General features: G+C 41.7%; 2 protein-coding genes across 2 annotated transcripts; one reads left to right on the forward strand and one right to left on the reverse strand.

Moving 5' to 3' along the window:
- The first annotated feature begins 168 nt into the window (after nt 1-168).
- Nucleotides 169-7,146, forward strand: hspd1 (heat shock 60 protein 1). The gene is made up of 11 exons (XM_056389074.1): nt 169-316; nt 2,424-2,599; nt 2,716-3,051; nt 3,801-3,896; nt 3,994-4,087; nt 4,181-4,349; nt 4,444-4,543; nt 4,686-4,931; nt 5,028-5,202; nt 5,438-5,616; nt 5,767-7,146. Exons 2-11 carry the CDS (start codon nt 2,426-2,428, stop codon nt 5,926-5,928), a joined length of 1,731 nt encoding a protein of 576 aa, XP_056245049.1. The 5' UTR covers nt 169-316; nt 2,424-2,425; the 3' UTR covers nt 5,929-7,146.
- Nucleotides 7,147-9,085: 1,939 nt separating this feature from the next.
- On the reverse strand, nt 9,086-17,429 carry coq10b (coenzyme Q10B). The gene is made up of 5 exons (XM_056389077.1): nt 17,288-17,429; nt 13,896-14,057; nt 12,641-12,833; nt 12,333-12,434; nt 9,086-11,514 (listed from the first exon to the last, which is right to left on the reverse strand). Exons 1-5 carry the CDS (start codon nt 17,383-17,385, stop codon nt 11,347-11,349), a joined length of 723 nt encoding a protein of 240 aa, XP_056245052.1. The 5' UTR covers nt 17,386-17,429; the 3' UTR covers nt 9,086-11,346.
- Between the last annotated feature and the right edge of the window lie 817 nt (nt 17,430-18,246).

The raw sequence follows: 18,246 nt of genomic DNA on the forward strand, positions 1-18,246 counted from the left end.
AACGAGCATAAGACACCTATTCTGCTTTAAAACTCACAAACGGAGTCATTTACAACTAACTCGTGAACACTGCGAACTATAAACTGCGATTTAGTGCCAAATATGACCTTATTTCACTTATAACATCGATAAAAAATGTAGTTATTCTACCTGAAATACCGTTATGCAGAGTGCGGGGCGGGCCGGTAAATACCCCGGATGTGATAGACCATGTGCAGTCCGGTCTCATTCACACCACACGGCCGTCCTCTCCTGCAGGAGTTATATCATCCCGTGTTGCACACCTTGTAGCAGCTACAAGCCTTTTACACCACAAGTAAGTGCCGTCATTTAATAAACTCTTCGTAGTTGACATTACAGGCTGTTAACTTTAAGCTAGTGCTGCCTTTATGTAGCAGATTTTGTGCTAACTAGAAGGAAGCACCGATCTCGTCTCGGCTTTAATTCCGCCCAGCAAAGAGATTTTTCCTCTCAATCGCAAGGACACGCATGTTAAAATGCCACTATAGACATTAATTAGGTAGTTAATTATGTCTTCAAGCTTCGCATTTAATCTTTATACGACATTTAATGATATAAAATCAGGAGTGTGGTGTTTGTCAGGCTGACTGAGAGCTGAGGACAGCACTGCAGGAAAAGCACGATTAAAAATATTATAATTAATAACAATGATAGTTTCTCTTCAGTTACATGAGTGTGCAGTGATTATTGATGAGACAGTGTGGTGGTCAATCACCAGGCTGATTAGGTCAGGGATGAGGAGGCACATGCTTTTACAATTTGACCTTGTGACTCGCGACCTGACGCGCACACGTGGGTTCACAAGGAAGTGGTTCTGAGGATGAATTTAATAATCTGTGTAACATCCTAAATAGGATAATTAATTTCTGGAATGAATTCTGAATCTGGATTTTGGTCATTATTCTTACTAGGTAAAAATAAGTCTCATTAGTTCTAACCTACCACCTTTTTTACTAGTTGTCTGTGGAGATTTGGATTATTTATTCTGAGTTGTTGTTTTCATAATAGATTTCTCTTCTTATTATCATCAAGATTAATCAGTTGATCAATGAAACAATAGACAGTGACAAATAAAAAATCAAGAGTCCTGAAACTGTAAAATTATCAGTTCATGATCATAAATGACAAAGAAAAGAGTCAAATCTTCACATTTGAGAAACTGGAACCATCAAAATACTTAGAAAAATGAATCAATGATCAAAATGTTATTTTTCTGTGGATTGACTCATTCATTCATTCATTTATACAGGGAAGGCCATTGAGAGCAAGTTGTCTTTTTCAAGGACACCCTGAATACCCTCAACGCAAATATTAAATATAAGAAACAATAATCCACAAATATATAATAAAAAAAACAATTATACAACATAATAAAAAGACAATATAAAGAATTGGAATGGTATTTATGATTGATTAATAGACTAAAGCACCTGTGGTGCCAGATGTCAGGGGAACTTGTTTGTTGAACGGGTACTGTTAAGTTTTGCTTTTTTATGTTTTTTCTTAATTATTTTAATAATTTATTGACAAGGCTGGCATAAACGCTAATCAGATTCTTCCTTATTAAACTATAAATTATAACAGTTTGCCAAGTAGAGAAAATGGTGATTAGTTATCAGACATGATTTGTAGGTTGAAGTAAAAGCTGACAGTTATTCCTGAGGGGCCTGGGACACAGCCACAGCCAGTATATCTTTAATATTCATCTATGGGATTTGTGACTAATAATTTAACTTTTTTTAAGACATTTATCAAGCTAAAATACTGAACATCATGTGGTTACAGCATCTTACATGTAAGAATTTACTGTTGTGTAATGTTTTACTCTGTTTTCTATCACTGTCAGTTGATTATCTTTGGGATTCAGACTGTCTGGATGGAAACTATGATGGACATTTGTCTTTATTTTCTCACATTAATTTACTAATTTAATTGAGTGAATATTTGACAGACTAACAGTAACTAAAAATAATCATTAGCTGCAGCCCTTTGATTTATTGCCAGACAAAAAAATGCATCATGGACTCAACAGCTGCAAATGTAAAGTTTACTGTGACCTTAGTGTGACTATTCTAATCATAATTGCTCCTTTTTATAGGTGTAAGTTCATTCATTCAATCACTGGTGGCATGTTGTGCCATTAGTGGCCACTAGGGGCAGAGTAAACCTGTGTAATACATAACCTGAGCTGCTGTGGGGGTTGAATGGATTTGGAGAATAATTATTCAGGTGTACTTTGCCTTCACCCTGCACCTGTTGAACACATAGCAGCTAAGACTGTTGTGGCATGAACATTCAAGCCTGTACAAAGAATTTTTCAGATTTATTTGGACCTTCACCTCAGAGGGAGTCTTGGTCTCAGACATGTTTTATAAATTCCTCTCTGTCTTTTCTTCCCGTAGAAATGTTTCGTCTCCCAACAGTCATGAAGCAGGTGAGGCCTGTGTGCCGGGCGCTGGCTCCTCACCTGACACGAGCCTACGCTAAAGACGTGAAGTTTGGAGCCGACGCTCGCGCCCTCATGCTGCAGGGAGTCGACCTGCTGGCGGACGCTGTGGCCGTCACCATGGGCCCAAAGGTAACGTGAGCTCCTGTTATCTGGGATTCAGGGTGTCCGCAGGTCTTACAGTTCTCATTTGGTGTCAAGTGAAGATATAGTTATTTTAATCTCACCTCTTGCTGCCTCCACCTCAGGGTCGTACCGTCATCATTGAGCAGAGCTGGGGCAGCCCTAAAGTCACCAAGGATGGTGTGACCGTGGCCAAGAGCATCGACCTGAAGGACAAGTACAAGAACATCGGCGCCAAGCTGGTGCAGGACGTGGCCAACAACACCAACGAGGAGGCCGGCGACGGCACCACCACCGCCACGGTGCTGGCTCGTGCCATCGCCAAGGAGGGCTTCGACACCATCAGCAAAGGCGCCAACCCCGTGGAGATCCGCCGTGGAGTCATGATGGCCGTGGAATACGTCATCAGCGAGCTGAAGAAGCTCTCCAAGCCCGTCACAACCCCCGAGGAGATCGCACAGGTCGGTACACGTCATCAGGAGTAAATGATGACATGACAATGAAATTAATTAAAGTAGCTGTAATTAATATTTAAGAATAGAATTAATTAAATGACAAAGTTTACTCGTAGTGATGAACCCACAGGGAATTATCACCTGAACCTGGCTCTGACTCAAGCTGCTGGTGGTCTGCAGTGGACTTCACCAACAGGCTTTCTGTTTATGGATGATCCTTGTCTTCCAGTTGTATTTTCTGTTTTTGGTTTGATAATTGTTGCTTACATTTATAGGCTGTTTTTAATATGAGTTTGTCTTAATTTTGGGTGAGGATTTGTGCGTTTGCACTCCGGTCCAGTAGGGGGCAACGAGACATGCACATTTGCACCTGTTTGAGTTTGAATGGCGGGAGGCAGATGTGTCACCAACTCAGCACCATCAGTCTGACATGAATAAACATGGAACACAATTATTTACATTTCAAATAAGAAATGCGTTTATGGAGTTTAATGGAGTTTAATGGAGTTTAATGGAGTCAGGTCTCAGATTAAAGGTGAGCAAGTTGATACATGATGATGACACAGAGGGAGGAGCCATATATTTCCCTCAGGAGCTGGTGGAGATCAAAAAATGAATGATAATGTTGGTCGATTCCTGCTGGATGTGGAAATGAGCAACTACTTACGAACAAGTTCTTAATATGAACGTAAGAAGTGATGATATGTCAGTGGCCCAGCTTTAGTAATGTCTAATAACGGCCTTCGGTCTCTCAGGTTGCTACAATCTCAGCCAATGGAGACGTGGAGATCGGTAACATCATCTCCAACGCCATGAAGAAAGTTGGCCGCAAGGGAGTCATCACTGTCAAGGTGAGAGTCGACGTCCACTGACGGTAACAAAGCCTTTAAATGATCTGCTGCTCTTTTTACCTGAGTCGACATAATCAGCACGTGCTCTTCGTCTCAGGACGGGAAGACGCTGCACGACGAGCTGGAGATCATCGAGGGCATGAAGTTTGACCGCGGTTACATCTCCCCGTACTTCATCAACACCGCCAAAGGTAACGGTCTTCATACTGGCTGCTGGTTCATCTCCTGCTGTATATGATGATGATGATGATGATGTTAAACCGGCCGTCTCCTCCCTCCCTCAGGTCAGAAGTGTGAGTTCCAGGACGCCTACCTGCTGCTGAGTGAGAAGAAGATCTCCAGTGTCCAGAGCATCGTTCCAGCCCTGGAGATCGCCAACCAGCACCGCAAGCCGCTGGTCATCGTGGCGGAGGACGTGGACGGAGAGGCCCTGAGCACCTTGGTTCTCAACAGGTAACAAGAGTCAGCCAGCGGACAGATCATATGACACTGACGTGTGTTTGAATAAGAATTAACGGCTGTGAATATTCAACTTCTTCATCATCAGGCTGAAGGTGGGGCTTCAGGTGGTCGCTGTCAAGGCCCCGGGCTTCGGAGACAACAGGAAGAACCAGCTGAAGGATATGGCCATCGCCACCGGGGGCACCGTAAGTCAACTTCTCAATTCAGAGTCTGAAAGCTTTGAATTCAAGTCCCTTAAAAAAGAAGGTGTTAAAAACATCCTGATTTTAAATTTAACACAAAAACATGCAGGTGTGTTTTAATTCATTCCTCTTTTCCTCTCTCCAGGTGTTTGGAGACGAGGCTCTGGGCGTGGCCCTGGAAGACATCCAGGCTCACGACTTCGGTAAGGTCGGCGAGGTGCAGATCACCAAAGACGACACCCTGCTGCTGAGGGGAGGCGGCAGCCCAGCCGAGGTGGAGAAACGCGCAGCGGAGATCGTGGAGCAGCTGGAGAACACCACCAGCGACTACGAGAAGGAGAAGCTCAACGAGAGGCTCGCCAAGCTGTCGGACGGCGTGGCCGTGCTCAAGGTGCGTCTCAGACAGAAATGCAGACGGTACAAAATAATGATCGCCGTGGTTTTTCCCTCTGGAGAATAACGCTGCGATGCCCGTGGTACGTTTCAGATCGGAGGAACGAGTGACGTGGAGGTGAACGAGAAGAAGGACCGTGTGACGGACGCTCTGAACGCCACCCGGGCAGCTGTGGAGGAGGGGATCGTTCCAGGTGGAGGCTGCGCTCTGCTGCGCTGCATCCCATCGCTCGACAGCCTCAAAACCGCCAACGCCGACCAGAAGATCGGTCAGTTAACACACACACACCCATGAACTAAAACTGTAGTAATGGTAATAATTTCAGCATTTATGAGCAGCATTCAAACATGTAATAAATAACTAATAACCTTCTATAACGCAGCAGGTACAAAGACAATTTAAATGTTTAGCAATACACTGTTTTACTATAGTGTCTGAATCAGCGGGTTGGAGGTCAAACTCATCGATTTAAAGTTTTTCATGACTGATTTCCTTCCGATCAGGTGTGGACATCATCAGGCGAGCGCTGCGTATCCCCTCAATGACCATCGCTAAGAACGCCGGTGTGGAGGGCTCACTGGTGGTGGAGAAGATCCTGCAGGAGTCAGCTGATATCGGCTACGACGCCATGCAGGGGGAGTACGTCAACATGGTGGAGAAGGGCATCATTGACCCCACCAAGGTACAGTGCAGCCAATCAGACTGTGTGTTTTTAACTTTCAGTTCAATTTATTTCAAATATTTCTACATAGAAATAAAAGACATCGATATTGGCTGATTATTACACCTCCCCTCTCTACATGAAGTAACCTTGTGTCACCTGTCCGTACAGGTGGTGAGGACGGCGCTGCTGGACGCCGCAGGAGTCGCCTCCCTGCTCTCCACCGCCGAGGCCGTCGTCACGGAGATCCCCAAGGAGGAGAAGGAGATGCCGGGAGGAGGCATGGGCGGCATGGGTGGCATGGGCGGCATGGGAGGAGGCATGGGTTTCTAAGCCGGTCCTCCTGACTTGTTGCTGTACAGACTAAAAGGCAGAGCGGTGCTGGGGGTGGCTGTGGAGCACACGCAGAAGAAGAAAAAACAAAACAAAACAAAACCCTCCAAGAATCTGCAACCACCTCCAGCGAGCTCTGCCCACACTGACTGGCCATGAGTATGTTGGAGATGCCCACGCTGTTTAATTCTGTCTCCTGCCTCCGGAGGACCCGGTCCAGAGCAGGAGACCCCATCGAGCCCAGTTACTTACTACACCAGAACCCTCCGACGGCTCTGCTCATCGAACCAATCCACATGTTCAAACTCATAGTTCTTCATGTAAAACGCTCGTACAGGTGATGCCACTGTGATCTCTGTAAGAGGTAGGAAAGTGATTCAAGTCGTCTAAGAAGAAACTTCAGAAACTAACATAGTCATACGTATTGATGCTCTGTATTACTGCAAAAGAGAGCAGGGCAGGTACCAGAGAAGAAGCCTAGCCAGGAATGTGTCTGTCCTTTATTTTTGTCCTTGTAGTATTTTGTTAATTCGTTTTGTTTTTTTTATATATATATATCTGTTATGGTTTTTTTCCCCCCCAGCTGATAACGACGTGGGTTAAAATCTGTCATTTGATTTTAATTAAACCAGTTTTCTTTCAGAGCCTGAGCATTGTCTGTGTCTCTGAAGTGACGTTACATTTTGTTTGTCTGGTGATGATGGAGGAAAGATCACCTGTTCCCTCGTACCTGAAAGAGTGCCTACGAGTCAAAACACCAGAGTCTGAGTATCACCAGGGGCCTGTTGAAAACAACGTTAAAAAAAAAAAAAAGAAAAGTTAATTGTTTACCGAGATGTCTGGCCTTTTTCTTTTTAAGCCTTTGTGAGTTGTTTTCACGAATGCAGCGTTTTTCTAAACATCAGTTTTGACGTCGCAGAAGATTAATTTCACAACAAACGGCTGATTGTATGAGAGCGCGGAGAGTTCAGACAAAATGTGAAAACCTGTGGCGTCCAGGTGCTGCCTCTGTTTTGACTACGAGTCACAGAAAACTACCGACCATTTATCACTTACATAAAAAATCTGAGAGCGTGGTGTTAGTTTTACACATAATTACATTATTCCTTTGCAAAATGGCAAATAGCTGTGATCATTCGACTTCTGTTTTGTACAATGTAAACGATTATTGGTGATTCTTTTTTTTTTTTTTTTATTTAATAAATTTAATTGTTCTGATGTTTTGTTGTTTACTCAGTTTCTTATTGGCTGGACAGCAACAGCAGGGCCAGAACTATAATGGGGAATATCACTGACTGACTGAGTGATCATATTTCCACCTTTGCCAGGTGGGCTGCAGGGAAGAGGAGGAGCGCTTCCAATACACTGAGCCTCGCCTCCATTACAGCACATAAACTACTTTAATTACGTGTATCATTATTACTAAAGGAAGTAGAGGAATAACTAATCATAAGACACAATGAGCAGGAGAGAGAGAAGCCATCGCTAGATTGAGATGAGATTTAAATGATGAACACAAACAAAAATGAAGGAAAGTTTCCGCACACTTTAAAGTTTGAATGGAGTTTCTAGCTGAAAGTAATAATGAGTAGAGGGGGTTGAAAAATATGTGAAATGATGTGGAAAATTAGAAATTTAAACCATTCCATCCATTCATCTTAATGGGAAGAAATGTCTGAGAAAACATTGAATATTTTGGAAAGTATTAAATAAATCAAAAACCAGAATACATCCGATAATGTCCTAATTGAGCTGAACATTTTAAATTAAACTGAATCAAATATTACTCATTTCACACTAGTAGAAAGCCGTTCTATTAGTGCTGGAAATGATCACAGCTACAATGTTTGGCTTCACATTGATAAAGCAGGTCAAAGGTCAGAGGGGAAGCCTTAAACTGTGCCCTTTGCCAGCAGTGACATTTCCAAACCTTATGACTGTTCAAATGCAGTTTGCAGGTCTATTCTTACCGCTCACATGGCGAATCTATTTCTGTCCAGCCAAAGGAGCCAGGATCCATTTTTACTACAGCAGTGCTGAGAAACTCCCAAAAAATACTAAGAAAAAACATCAGTCAAGTTTTTTTTTTTAGAAAAAATAGTTTATAAATCATGCGGTCGGTACATCTCTCTGAAGCCATTTCACATTCAACACATCATTTACAAATAAAGTCCTTTCCCCCCCGTCCCATGAAACACAGACACAAACCTTTCAAAGCAATGAATACAGTTCTTTCTTATGTGATCTCAAAACCAATATTTACACTTAAACTAAGTAATAAATACGATGAAATGAGAATAATGTTTAAAAATGGAGATAAATATGCTGCCAGTAGGCCAGGAGGCAGATAACCTCACTGAAACAGCATCCTGACTGACGGGACAGGTCAAGGTGTATGACCGGTATTTATTAAACTGCTACTCCAGCTCACAAACATAAGAATAAAAACTATTTCTTAACTTCTTTTGATCTGAAATGTCAGAGAGCTGCAGAGGTCAGAGTAGATACTGGACGACTGCAGAACAGAAACACAGTCGCTGCTTTCTGTTTGATATCAACAGTTATAATAAAAATACGTTAGCTGAAGCAGCAAAATTAAGAATAGTTTTACTATATTATTTGCATTTGAAGATTTGCATTTATCAGGGCAAACAAACGAGTAAATCTGGCATTGATTTAATCTAAACATCATCGTCTGCAAATTCTCTAAACAAACGTTTTGTAGCCAATTTCCTATTATTCCATCTCTCATTGTGTATTTATACATTATAAATATATCAGATTGTTGTTAAATTCCCATAAACCTTTAAAAAAAAATATAATTATAAATGTTCTTGCAGAAAAATCTAGCACGGACTAAACTGTAATTCATACATGTTTGATAAAAACAGGCCCTTGCCTGTGTCTAGCCGGCCAGTCTGGGCCCTTATAATGACAGTGGGGTTACATGCTTGCTTAGCTGCATTTAAAATTAACTTATACTGCTGTTATTGCACACATGAGAGAAAAAAAAACACCCTTAGCTTTGTATAATATAGTAACTCTTATGTCCAGCATCGCTCTCTTAATACTGACGAGAGCATAGTGTATGTAACATTAGAAGAAAAAGAAAAAGAAAACAGACACTGCCCCCTACTGAGAAAAAACAAAAACAAAATAAAAGTTGAGCACCCTTTGAAAGGTGTGTGTATTCCTGATAGTGTACAGTACATTTAGTACATGTCTGCAGTCGTCTCCACACATCGTCCTCCTGCACATCCTCTTAATACAAAATGACACAGTCTAACCTGCCTGCCCTTTACTCTTATAATACATTCTTATAATAAACTTGACTGGTGGAGTTTAGTAGTATGTGTACAGACTAGGCTTGGGCGGTATTTATTTTTTCATACCATGATGCGGTATATGATGGGATTTAAAAATAACAATCTATTTATTCATTTATTTTGAAAGGAGAAATCCTGCAGTGCGGGCTAATACCAATTATATGAACAGGTAAATGTTCATATGGGCAAAAATAGATCATGTTGAGTTAAAGGTAGTCTGGAATAAAAGGATGAATACAAAAATAAACCAGCCATAAAGTGATGGATCATCTTTAAATCTAGTGGATCTAATCATCCAGGAAGACAACATATGTCCTGCAGGGTGACTGTTCAGTTCAGTGTATCATACGTTTTCTACCATTAATACCATGAAACCGCCCGAGCCTAGTTTAGACCTAGTTGTTGTTTTGTTGCGTTGTGCCCTTCACGTTTAGTACATCACAGACAAGCATCGAGGTTGTAACACTATTTGGACCCTGGTCTTACAGCGATTGGTGCTGCATGTCATCACATCACCACAGCAAGACTTGCTGGCGTCACTTTGACCTCGGCCTTCCTGTGGGACGAGCACTAACGTGATCCATAGGTAATAACGACCCAATCACAGGAAACTGATCGATAGACTTGTTACAATCTGAAGACATCACCGTGCCCTCTGGGAAATTGTGAATTGCAAGATTTTTTAACATTTCATAGTCTAAATGGATGAACGCTGTTAGGTGTTTGTTGCAGCTCTTCCCTGCACGACTTTCTCAGGAGCAGAGTCTCAGGAAGTACTTTTCCTTCTCTCACCTGAGTCAAGCTCTCGCTGGATCCTGTATTAATCCTTTTCCACTGAGCTCCTGACTCACATCAGATGTGGGTTAGCTGTCAGAGGACATGTGCTGTTAGTGCCAAGTAACGGATCCTTGAGATTACAGATGCACCTGCACGTGTAATGGGGTTGACCTGGGACAACCGCTGAACTGTCTGACACAGAAAGGTGATCGTCTCCACTGACCAGCTGCTGTAGCTTCATTGTCAGAACTGTTTTCTAATCCTGAATCTGCATAGAGACAAACATTAGCTGCATGCAGTCAGGTGCAGGAGTATTTTAGAAGAACATTTAACATCATCCAAACTGATAAAATGATAATATTTAGTCTTTATCACGACTTTGCAACATCCAGTAGCTTCACCTCAGACTTTGCACAGACCTGCTCCCTTCTCTCCATAACTTCATAAAGGCTCATCTGCATTATTTAGCTTGTATCCCAACTACAGCTGGGACTGTTAGTCATTTAATCGATTAATCTGCAACTAATTTAATTTTCGATTAAACGCCAGAGTCATTTATTAAGCTTATATGCTAAAAAATTAGCTTATTCCTGAATTTTTTGGGGTTTTGGACGTTTGAAGACGTCACTTTCTGATCTGTGATAGTGATTTTAAGCCATTTTCTGTTATTTTAAACCAAATAACTGATAAATGAATCGAAATAAAAATCAATCGATAATGAAAAAGTTGCATCTGTAACACTACAGAAGTTGTATCACTGTCATGAACCACAATATACAGTGATAACAACTGTCCAGTCCCCTATGGTCGACCATATTATTCTCCCTAAACACTGATAGGAACACGTGTTTTATTTTGGAAGACATGCTGGTGCAGTGTCTTCCTGCAGCAGCTTTTCAAATTAAAGTTTATTGCAGTTGCACTACCAGTGTAGTTAACTGCTGAGTGTAGCTAATGTTTACAGATGTGATGACATATGTGCTTGACCAATCATGACCGACAGCACTGCTACGCCGTGCTTTCACCCCACATTCACAGCCTGTGAACTCAGTGTCACAGCCAGGCACGTGTTACATTCAGATAATGGAAATGATGTAAAAATGTAAATGTTTAGCAGAAAGGTGGATCCACATCGGTTTTACAAAATGAAACAGGAGATTGTTGGGAATGAACTTGGTCACCGCTGTAAAAAAGGCACTGTAGTTTTCAGTTAGAACACAGCTAGTCTCTACTTAATGTCTACACTCCTCTCTGGCATTGGCATCAGGGCGTTGTGTTTGTCTGTGTATCTGTGTTTGTGCAGCAGGAAGCGGCGCTACGTGTGGTGGACCTCGTGGAACATGAGCTCGCGGGGGATGGCCGTCTCCGCGCCGTAGACCTTGGAGGCGCGACGCTCGAACGCCGAGACCATCTGCTTCACCACCTCGTCGAAGAAGACGTGAGCGAGCTGGGAGTGGAGCAGGGAGCGAAACTCGAAGGAGATCTGAGGAGGAGGGGGAGGGAGGGGATCAAGTTAGCAGCTGAATTTCAATACTGTATCCACGTCAGAGGTCTGAGTGTTCAAGTTTGAAACTGATCCAACGACAAATACAACACATGCAACTGCAGACGTGCTGAGCTCAGACACGTGGACGGACCAACACATGAGAGGACGCACACAGAGCAAAGGTTAAACCGCAACCTCTCCCTCTTCTTCCTGGGGCTGGGATTCTTGATACAGGATTGATTCTTGATTTAAAATCATTCTCGATCTAATAATATTTTAGTTCTTCCTCCTTTGTTGCACTTTGTTCCAAACCGCTGCAAATGAAACATAACAGTTCGGCTAACTGCTCTCAAGGAGGGTCACTGTCTGACGAACAGAAAAAGCAGAGAAAGGTTTTTATGTTCTTTTTAATAGTTATTTATGTATTTAACTTGTATGAAAACAATGAAATGAAAGTGTAATTTACTGCATAACGTCGGTTCTTAAATGTTTTTTTTGTAGAAACAGAAGTTGGTGTTTGAGTTCTGGAGTAAAAAAGGAGGGAAAGTAAAAAAGGAAAAAGTGTTCCACTGTGTTTTTGTTGATGTTAAATTTCCAGCAGTGGAGAACGGCCTCTCTGCTGCAGCAGTGGAAACAGAAACAGCCACTGATGTCAGAAAGTGCTGTACAGGCGCACGGCTTTTGACATGAAACAGATTATGGACCGAGTTATTTTCTTCGCCCACCAATTTTTTTCACCCACCAGCTTTTTTCTTTCATCTTTCTTTTAGCAGGTTTGATGCTACAGTTACATTTGGCGAACTGCTTCTACTTACAGCAAAATCCACAGTGCAGGTACGAGGGTAACCCGGGAGGCCTGGGCTGAAGCGCCAAACCGTCTCCAAGTGGTTGAACAGTTTCCCATCCGAACAGGACGCCTGACGAGCAACAAACACACAGGGATTTCAAATGGTTTGCTGACAAGAACGAGACACTGACAGACTTCACAAGTTTATTTAGTTTGGTGAATCTGAACGAACAGACTTCAAAAAAGTGAGAGAAGTTTAGTAAGAGAACACACAACTGTTCTTGCGTGAGCCCCGCTGCACATTCAGCCAACATGGGCTGGGACACAGCGCCTTACCTTGACCAGGTGGGGGCGAACTGTGGTGATAAGAGAGGTGTAGTTCTCCACCACAGGAGAAAATCCCACGGTTAGTTTGGCCTTGCTGAAACCAGATCGCTTGAACACCACATCAGATTTCTTGCACCAGGGAACAAAGTGGCGGTAGTTTTCCACGCCGGCCACCACGTCATATATCTCCTGCATGGAATACCTGAGGAGTCACGGATGGAGGGGAAAGAGCCATAAGCTCCCAGTGTACAAATACAACCATGCAGAGCTGCACGTCAGGAAGCAGATGAAGGTCAGTAATGGTGACATAACACAACACAAGGCCGGCACAGTACAGGACTCAGTAAAGTCTGAACTATGTCAGTGAGGAGCAGAGAGAGGAAGATAGGGAGGGACGAGAGAGAGAGAGAGAGAGAGAGAGAGAGAGAGAGAGAGAGAGGCAACAACAAAAAAAGACATAAAATACATAAATATATAAAATATAGACAATGTGTTCTGAATGAGAGGCAGTTATATAACTGTATCACTCCAGCTGAGGAAAAATAGCTGCTGCCACTTGCGTCTATTTATACAACCAGATTTAGTGATTATGACCTCCCTGAGGAACACAGGAGGACATTTAGTGCGTCACACACACAGGCACATGCAGAGCCTCAGATAGGGCACCAGCATCCAAAACATTCATTCATATGTGAAGCTATGATTTGTAAAAGGCTGATTGGGAACACTGTTTCCAGAACTTCTAATTAGATTTCTATTACATATTGCATGTTGCTTCCTGTGAAGTGCATTGGGACTTCTGTGTTTATGCCCCATCAATAAAGTGTTATTATTAAAAGTTCAATAGTCAGGTGCCCGTATGTACAGTGAAACAGGTTTTGCTTACTATAATCATTCCTCCTGTTTATAATGGTCATTGAGAGATCCCACGCTAATGTAAGTGATGGGGAACAAAATCCGCTGTGAAAATTGTTTTTAGACAGACTTGATCCTTTAATTCAACAAGGAAGTTCAATAAGAAGTTAAATTAAAAAAAACGTGTGCTTGCAATACTAGTAGGAAGTCCTTGTAAATATGCAAATGTATGAAGCAAGGCAACCAAAATCTAATCAGATCATCTTCTTTATATGGAGTAAGTATAAAAATTCTCCTATGCATCATTCTTGCGTTATAAAGTTCACAAGAATGTGAGACACAGTCAGTGAAGATGATATAATAGAACAAATCTAAGCTCTGTAGGTGAAAGCCGACTTGATGGACTCACCCAATGATGCGTCTCTCTGAGTACTCCTTCCTCTTGGAGAGGGACTCAGCCAGGTTGAAGAAGCTGCGGGCAGGCAACATGGTGCCGGTGCCAAGCCCTGGCGTGGCTGAACCCAGCAGGGGAGGCAGTCGCGTCATCAGGATCCCACATGATGACAGATATCTGATCACAAAACAAACAATAATGAGGCCGACAGTGTCACAGAATTAATGCAGTAAACTCTCATGAACCACAAAACAGAGCAGGGTAGTTTATACTGCACATACTGTCTTATGTAGAAAAATGTATGAATGGAGTTCACCTCCTCGAACGGAGCAACATTAGAGCAAAATATCTGGTTCTTCAGTTGCTAAATGCTCCAGCATGTCCACCAGCTGCTCTCTAGCTGTGTCTGTCTGCTGGTTGCTGCTGAGCAGGAAGTGGACAGTGGCTCTTTACAGCTGTTTCTCTGAGAACAGCTGCCTGCTGCTGCTGCTGCTGCTGCTGAAAGTGACACTATTAGAGCAGTGAAAGTGAACTGCTGCTGCTTTAACCTTCTTTATTACAAACCAAATGGGGACAGGAAGTCTTTCTCGTGATCTCCACCTTTACAAAGCCAAGTGCTAATTAACCTATAATACCTGTCAAATCAAGATCAATGTAACAAGCTGCAAAATAAGCCTTTATTCCTGGAGAACAGGACACACTGCATGGAATCCTTCCTGCAGCAACTGCCAAGCATTTGTCATTGAAATAAAACAGGTAACAGATGCCAGTAAACCAGAATGGAACAAGGTCAAGGACACCAACATTACTACTAGCGATGTAGAACTAAAACCCTGCACAGTTTAACCACCTGGGCTTGCGCAACCCTGTTTTTTGATTTCTCGCCTGTCAACATTTCAATACAGTACTGTATCTGTTTATTTGCATCTGTTTGGCCTGGGGGGAGACATGCTGAATTACTGTTGATTAATGATTAGACTTGGCTGCACAATACAGGGAGAATTTTCCAGCAGCAGTTTTCTTCTCACTGTTTATTGACTGATGTCCAACTATAACTTTTAACACTCTTTTACTCCCTCTCTGACAAACCGAGCTCTGGCTGGAAAAATACAATTAATATTCAAATCCACAACTGCTGTGGGTTCTAGTAATACAACTAGTAACTTGAACAAGTCACCTTGGGCTCTAGGAACTTACCGTTGTCACTGTTTTCTTCAGTCTTTATCAACTACACCATTAATCAAAATCATCCAAATAATCATTCAAACAATCATTTTGTCAATATAATGTCAGATAATAAAGAAAAATGGCCGTAATAACTTCCCACAGCCCAATGTAATGTATTCAAATAGCTTGTTGTATTTGATCCGCAGTCCAAAACCTGAATATATTCAATTTATTTTCAGATATTGGAAAGAAAAGCAGCAAATCCTCACTTCTGAGAAGATGCAACCAGCAAATGTTTGGCATTATTGCTTAAAATAATTATTAAAACGATGAATCAATTATCAACATAGATGCCGGTCTATTTCCTGTTGATCACTCATTGTAATTTTCATAATTGGTTGCAGTTATATTTCCCTTTACTGGTCAGGATCCAGTGGGATCATGGCAAAAGCCGTGAGTCAGATCCTCTCTGACACCATGAATGGAAGGCTTATTAATCCTGAACAGGTAAAGACTGTCTTGTAACCTTCACAGAAGTTTGTGAAAATATTAATCAAGTCACTGTGCTTGGGACAAAAGCAGCCTACAGGGTCACTGTGGCTGACTGATTTGTCCTCTTGTGCCTGGCTGTCATCCAGGGCTCCTGCGGCACCCAGTCCCTCAATGTCCCTGGCACCGGATGGTTTGGAAGCACAACACAGCGCTCAAGGCGTATGTTTAGATTTAACTACCCATTATGTCACCGCTTAATGTGATGTGACAATATCAATGTCATCAAACCACCAAACCCATCAAACCTATTCTGCGCTTCTCATGATGCGCTGCTTCAAATTCCTGGTCCATTGCTGGCCTGCAGGTCACTTCAAAGAGAGCCCCATTCACTAAAACCTGAAAAGTGATACAGCTGAGCTGACACTTGGCACTGACCTCAATCTGACAAGTCCATGCAAGTGTATAGAGTTATGGTTGGGAAGAAGGACAGTGTGCACATTTGATCCCAGAAGGTTGCAGATGCAGGTCAAAACCAACATATGTTGCACAAAGAGAGGTAGTTTACAAACCGAATATTGCACGCTCTCACAAGTTTAATGAAGCCAAATCAAACTTTAATGTGCTCTGATGTCCAGAGATATTGCAAAACGCCACATAGATGCAACAGCTGTTAACAGATTTTAAAAACTCCTGACATGTAGTTATAGCTATAACTTCTCGCTCCCGGACTGATTAAGATAGTTAGGCTGCAGGAGTAGTATGTAACTTAGTGAATTTAGGCCAAATATGGGCAAGTATATTCATTTTCTGCTACTTTATACTGTTATTTCACTACATGTCAGAGAGAAATATTGTACTTTTTACTCCACTACATTTATCTGACAGCTATAGTTTGAAAATCAAAAGTTAACATATAAAATATACATATAGGTTTATAAAATATCATGCATTTTAACAGATTACACAACCTAACAGTAGTGGTTTTGTCTTGATAATGCATGTGTACTTTTAGTTGAGAGCAACTTTGAATGGGTTTGGAGTACTGTTATAGTCTGGTAATGCTATGTTTACTTACAGTACATACCGTAAATGATCTGTTTGAATGCTTGACTACTTCCATTAATGTTAAGCTGTTGTTATATAGTGATTTGCACCTGGACTAAGTTAATCAGATGTAAAGCATGAACTAACAACAGGTACAGCCAGTGATTATGATGCTGGAGGAATTAGGTCATAGCTTAGTTGCATTCCACCATTTATTTACACTATTTATCAACAATTATAACTAGATAGATAAATAGATAGACAGATACTTTATTTAGCCCCTTGGGAAATTCATGTGTCCAGTAGCTCATTGGTAATAATAATAATAATAACAGATGATAATATAATAATATAATAATAATATGAAGGCAGATTTTAGTTTATCATTCGTTTCTGTTTAAGCAGATGTTGGTAAACTGTTTATAACTGCTAAATATGGGGGACTCGAAGTATTACAGCGTTAGTTAATTGACTTAGGTGTGAAGGTGTTACTATAGTTCCACTAGAGACGTTGTTTGCATGTTTCTTATCCAGAGTTAAATACGTATTTCTTTTGCTCGCTACGTCTTAAGCTCTAACTTTGTGTAAACTGACTGAAAAGCTAAAATGTTGTACGTTACAACGGCTGTTTGTTATTGCCCGATGTCTGTCTTCCTCGACACGTCCCAGGTTTAGTCGAGTAAAAAAGATAAAATGTACTTTACCTGACGTTGTACCTAGTCTGTATTTCCCGGCTGGCTGTAGAAGGTAACTGTTTCAAGCAATCAGCGACTTTTCTCAAGCTCCTGCCACCTCTCGCCATCTTCCCTTCTTTGCCAGATCCCTTCGCTCAGTTAACAAGCATCAGTGCCCGCAGATTTGACCCGCTCCCTCCCCCCCCACCACCCCCACTACGTCACGCCCTCCTCCGTATCTCGGCTTGCCATTGGACCGTGCGTACCCTCCGAGCGTTCGCCATTGGCCAGTCTCGCCGTTCGTCAGAGGGCATTACTGACGTTTGCGTTTGGCGCGTGCACGAGCGCGCGCGTATAGGAATGTCACGAGATGTTGGCTTAAGTTGCACTGAGTAACCTTTACACACACAGATCCAGTGCACTTTGAGGTTATCCACACACACACACATACTCACGCTCACTGGGTGGTCATTGACTTATAATGTGGCAAAGATTTCCACCAACTGTTTCAGATGTTATTTTGTCTTATTGTATTGTTGAATGCAAAAGTTTTGGCTGAAAGTGAAAAGAAGTAAATAGATACAGCGTGTGTAAGCTCCACCCACATTTTTTAATTTTTAATTTTTCCCATTTATAAGACAAGATATTTATACAGTCTGGCGAAATAAAGAATGAATCTTCTACAGCAGACAGATCACAAGAAAAAATAAAAATAAAATAAGCTAACAAAACGAAACACGTACATGACAGTGTATTTAAGCAGAAGTAGGTCACCTGTCTAGGTATGTGTTCATATTTCCAAACAGTAATAGTAACTGTAGTGAAGTATATTGGAAGTCTTATTGAAGAAAAATATCTTACTAGCACTGTTTCTCTGATTTGAGTGGTTTGGAGTAAATATCATACATAATTATTAGTTTTACTTTCGGTCCTTTAATTTTATTTTGATTAAATTACTTTTTTATTTTTAGGTATAATTTTGACAGAAT

This window comes from Seriola aureovittata, chromosome 11 (assembly GCF_021018895.1).
Source record: "Seriola aureovittata isolate HTS-2021-v1 ecotype China chromosome 11, ASM2101889v1, whole genome shotgun sequence".
In the NCBI taxonomy this organism is placed as follows: domain Eukaryota; kingdom Metazoa; phylum Chordata; class Actinopteri; order Carangiformes; family Carangidae; genus Seriola; species Seriola aureovittata.